The 4,911-nt window shown below is 36.8% G+C and overlaps 1 protein-coding gene across 1 annotated transcript in view; it reads left to right on the top strand.

Annotated features, from left to right (window-relative positions):
• Nucleotides 1–2,991, top strand: part of atrn (attractin) — a gene marked incomplete at its 5' end in the record, with an annotated part of 51,959 nt that extends 48,968 nt beyond the window's left edge. Inside the window, one exon of the mRNA XM_015022561.1 lies at nucleotides 2,846–2,991. Within this exon, the coding sequence (XP_014878047.1) occupies nucleotides 2,846–2,991 (146 nt within the window). The remainder of the gene's footprint in view (nucleotides 1–2,845) is intronic.
• Nucleotides 2,992–4,911: the final 1,920 nt, after the last annotated feature.

Raw genomic sequence — 4,911 nt, 5'->3', positions numbered from 1 at the left:
TTACCAATACTGTTTTGTGTCATTTGTATTATTAATTTTGCATTAATTACAAAACATTTCTTAATGTTTCATTATTAATTTAGTTTAAGAATAAATAGGTTGTTTTATCTTATTGTCATCTTATTTATTTTAGGTTATTTTTCCATTTTAATTCTTTGATTTTTTTTCATTTTGTTAATTATACATATATAAATTATAATTTGACATTTTTAAATGTATTACGTATAATATCATTCATAATCAGTGCAATTATATTTTTCTAAAAGAAAAATAGGAATGTATTTATTTCCTATGGCAATTTTATTTATTTTTTTTATGTTTATTTGGCTACCTGTTTGTTTTTTGGTCAGGTCCACACTCTTGCACATTAGATTTTACAGAACAGGACTGGTAGTTTGTTGTTTTTTTCCCCTCTCTCCACAGCAATCCTGTCGAAAAAGAATATGGTGATTTCACGGTTTTGGACAGGACTGCAGTGTGATTTAGAAAGCTGTCAGAGATTAATGAACAGGAGTTTCTGTTATCAGTGGAATTAAAACTAAGTGCTGAAGCAATTCCCCGGACTGATTGGCAAGTCAATGAAAGTTTGAATTCCCCATCTTCCCCTTCTCCTGCTGTGAACGTTCATCACCTTTTTTTTTTTTTTTTTTTTTTTTGTGTGCCATTTTTAGACTCACCAGAGCGGGAACAACGAAGACATTAATTGGTTAGTTAAACAGCAGATAATGAAACGGCAGTCGTTTTGATTATCCAGCTTAGTGATCGGTTTAATGATTTAATTTAAAATGAAGTTCTTTGAGTTTTCTTCGGGTTGGGTCGCGCCTTGTGCAGTTTAGCGTCTGGTTACACTGTAGATGTGCTGCCTCTTAGTGGGAGAGACTTATATTATCACAGCAGATATTAAGCACATGTTACCAGAAGCATTTTTAAGTAGTATTAGGTTGCACCCTAAAATTCATTGCCTTACAAACATACACAGACTCCCCTTGAGTTAATACTTTGCAAAAAGATGTTTTTCTACCATTATAAATCAACTTTTGCCTTTTTTTGTTTGCAAAAGAAGTAAAAATGCTGTCAAATTTAATTTAGTGTCAATTCTCAATTATATTAACATCTGGACTTTGACTAGGCCATTCTGATAAATAAATTCTTTTACCAGAGCATTTCCACGATGGTAACACAGTTGCGTCATCATGAGATTTCAACTGCGTCTTATTAGGGGGGTGAATACAAATGCTCATCACATGTTGCTGTTTTACTTTTTTTCTGTAAGAGAAAATGGGAAATATTTCAGCTCAGTGGTGGACTTAGTAACTATTTTTAGCATTTCTAACATATTTACACACATCTATAGCTGCATTTCCATTACAAATGTATGTAAATCTTTGTCTGTATTCTCCTAATGTCGAAAAAAACACAAGTTCTCAGTTGTGACGTTTCCATTAAATAAGACATTAAATTAAAGTCGCACGTGAATAAGCTTGTTCACGCCATAAATAATTAAAAATCATGGCAGCAACAAATGTAAGCGGTTAAATGAAATGCATTCATGCATTCATATGGTAGAGACTACGTATGCAGCATTTTGGGAAAATTGTATGGATTCAACATGTTTGAATGTAAGTTTTTATGAACTGTGATGCTGTGAGAGCTCTGATGGACCAGCAGCACCTCGTCTATAAATAAAACAAAAATCAAAACAAGATCCTCCATCTACTTCCTGTCTTCTTCGTAGTTTCTACCAGTAGTAACATCAGACTGTTGGTCACATGACCCCTGTGGTTCAAAAAACATATTTCCATTGCAGTTTTACAAAATGCATCCATTTCAATGCGGGTGAAAACCCACCTCCTTCTTGTACAAAATCATTTTTCTCTTTTGAAATTGCCTTGTTTTCATTAAGCAAATTTATTTTCATGATTTTGATTTGAGCAATTCTGTGGTTAATGGAAACGCAGCTGATGTCTCCTTGAACGCTTTCTGATAATGACTCGGGCTGCATCATCTGGTCAATAAGTTCACACTTCTGGAGGTTAACCGTTGAAATTGTAACTTTTTCATCCACTAAAACACACAACGCGACGGTTACAAGTTGAGATTAAAAGTCTTATTGTAAAGACCGAGGACATTGTTTGGAGTTGTAAATTTTAAATATGATTATTTTTCTGTCTCAGTAATCAGAACTGAAGTCAATCAACTGATAAACCAGTATCGAGACACAACAGCTCATATATCAGGAGCTTTTTATTTCTTTTGCTGCTTCCCAGATCAACCTTTGGACATTGAGTTGTGGCAGCAGAATTTCTCCTCAGAGGTTTTACCAGACTGAGGATAGATGTATTTCTCTGTGGTAATTGTTATTTTTCTTCAAAGGTTGGGGCAGGACGAGAAGCATCCTATATATATATATAAATATATATATTTTTTTTCTTCTTCTTTTTTCTTTTTTTTTAGAACAGCAGCTGGCGCGGCTACACACTAACAAAGAAAATGGCTTTTCCTGTGCCAGTCAATAAAGCTGAAGGAAAGGCTGGGAAATTGAATTCTCGGTTTCTAGATCATGACGAATAAAGTCCAGAGAAAAGTGTAAAACAAAAAGGAAACCTTTGCGTTTTTTTGTTGTTTTTTTGGGTGACTCGTTGACTGTTGTTTTGATGCTGTAATGGTTTCATGACCTTTTATCACAGGACAAACACACACAAAAATAAACATTCTGGTGGGGGAAAAAAAAAATAAAAGTGGAGAAATAATGGGGATCATTTCCCGCCCGGAGCGCTGTCTGAAAGCATGTTACCGGGCGACCTTCAAGCCAGACTTATTCGCCTGTTTTGGCCTCTCTCTCCAGACACGCTCCTCATCGACTACCAGTTCACCTTCAGCCTGTCGCAGGAGGACGACCGCTACTACACCGCCATCAACTTCGTGGCCACACCCGAGGAGGTATGTCAGGCAGAAAACGCCCCGCCGTCATGGCAGCTGTCCACTTGCTAAGAATAAATATATTGAGTTAACCACCACATGACCGAGGTGCTTTATTTTCTGATTACAGTAGTCATGTGTCCCCTACTGCTGCTCTTCTAACATGTTTCTTCTTTGGCATTACCTGAAGTGAGTCAATGAATGCTCAAGAGTGGAAAGAAACAAAGATTTCTGCTTTTATAAAACTCCTTAGGATCAATTAACATTAACATTTATCAGCACCATGCAACAACACTTACTTTCTCTGAGGACAGTAAGATTGAACTTAGTATTTTAGTTTAAAAAACATTAAATAGGGTAACCCTAACCCATGCGTAAAACCCTTTGCACATTGTTAGCATGGTTAGCCTTAAACACAACAAAAAACCAGAGATGGTGACCAACAAAGTTTGGGTGGAGTCATTTGTCGAACTTTTAGCAGGAGCTCCAGCACAATGTAGTCCTCCATTGCTGTTTTCTGTCTCTGATGTTCTCCTAAGATATGGTATGACCTTTTTGGATGCAACTCTTTTACTTTAAAAGACTGCAAATACAACCCAACCCAAAGCCCTTGAAGCTTCAATAACTTTAACAACATTGTAGATGATAGGCCAACAAAGTAGTTGGTCTCTCATCAACTACTTTGTAAAGTAGAAGGAAAATGACGCCTGTTTTCATAGACTTGGCAAATAGAAATCTAAAAAGTGTGGTGTGAATATGTTTTCAGAACCCCTCAAAGCTCCGCCCACATAGGAGCACTGTTTTCATTTCAAAAACACCAACCTGTAATGTCATTTTTTTTACTCCCCCTGACCTGAAAGTGGTGCCGAACATGGAGTATGGCAAGTGTATAAAGCCTCCAAATGTCGTTAGCATTGGTTAGCCATAAACACAACAGAAAATAAAAAATGACCCAAAGACCTAACAAAGTGCAGGTAGTCTTGTTTTAGTATTTGATGCACCAGCTCCTGATGGTAATCCTCCATTATTGTTATGTATTGTGTCTGTGATACGTTTAGGGTTAGAGGTCAAGTTACGAGTTAAGCTAACATGTTAGCTTTATCACAAAAAATGCTTTTGCTGTCAACACTAATACACAAGAGCGAAATTTTCACTTTGTAGCCTGTTTTAGGAAATATTGTTTTTGATCCCCTAAAACGCCGTTTCCATGTGAACAAACGATTAAAAACCTTCCTGTTCTAGAAAAACAAGCTCTCTTGTGGGCGGGGCTTCAGTCAATTCTTTACGAGCCAAGTTTAGCTGCTACTCCAGCTGCAGGGGTTTTTGCGTGTGTCTCTTAAACCTTTACACATTTAGATTCCCCATTCCCATCACATCCTTTACAATCCAAAGTGCTGCTTTGGCTCTGTTTTCTTAATAAATACCATGATCACCTACTGTACGAACCGTGTTTTATAGCCCAAGAAGTAGAACCTTAGGATGACAAAACATGCTGGATATTTCTGATATCTTATTAAGACATGAGGGTTTATTAAATACCCGCCTTGAACAGATTGACCTGTGAATCGAAGTGATGTCTTATCATCTCGTCGCAGTCACAGATGTTTTCCCAGCAAACAAAAGCTCGTCCACTTTTGTTTATTCGTCAGGAGCATCTGGAACTGAAAGTGAAATGAAAGCGTCTGATGAAATGTTCCAGATGTTTTTTCTCCCCTGATGAAGCTTTTACCAGAGTGTTGCAACGGCGGAAATGTAATCCATTTGTCATCTGAGCAGGAGCAGAGATAATTACCTTCATGCAGGAAGTGGTAACGGCTTGTCTGACTTAACTTCATCTGTAAGATTAGGAAAGAATCCAATTTAAATGCTTGTTCTTGCTTTTAATAAAGTGTGATTAGGAATTAAGTTTTGCATCTAAAACAAGTGAGTAAGACCTACTGTCAAATAAATGTGCAATATATTGTGTTTGGTAGAGCTAAAGGTGTGTTGTAG

Source organism: Poecilia latipinna, unplaced genomic scaffold (genome assembly GCF_001443285.1).
Source record: "Poecilia latipinna isolate Pla-1442-1.1 unplaced genomic scaffold, P_latipinna-1.0 Scaffold3043, whole genome shotgun sequence".
NCBI lineage: Eukaryota > Metazoa > Chordata > Actinopteri > Cyprinodontiformes > Poeciliidae > Poecilia > Poecilia latipinna.
Note: the sequence above shows the minus strand (reverse complement) of the source record. Positions and strands in the feature narration are given on the sequence as shown.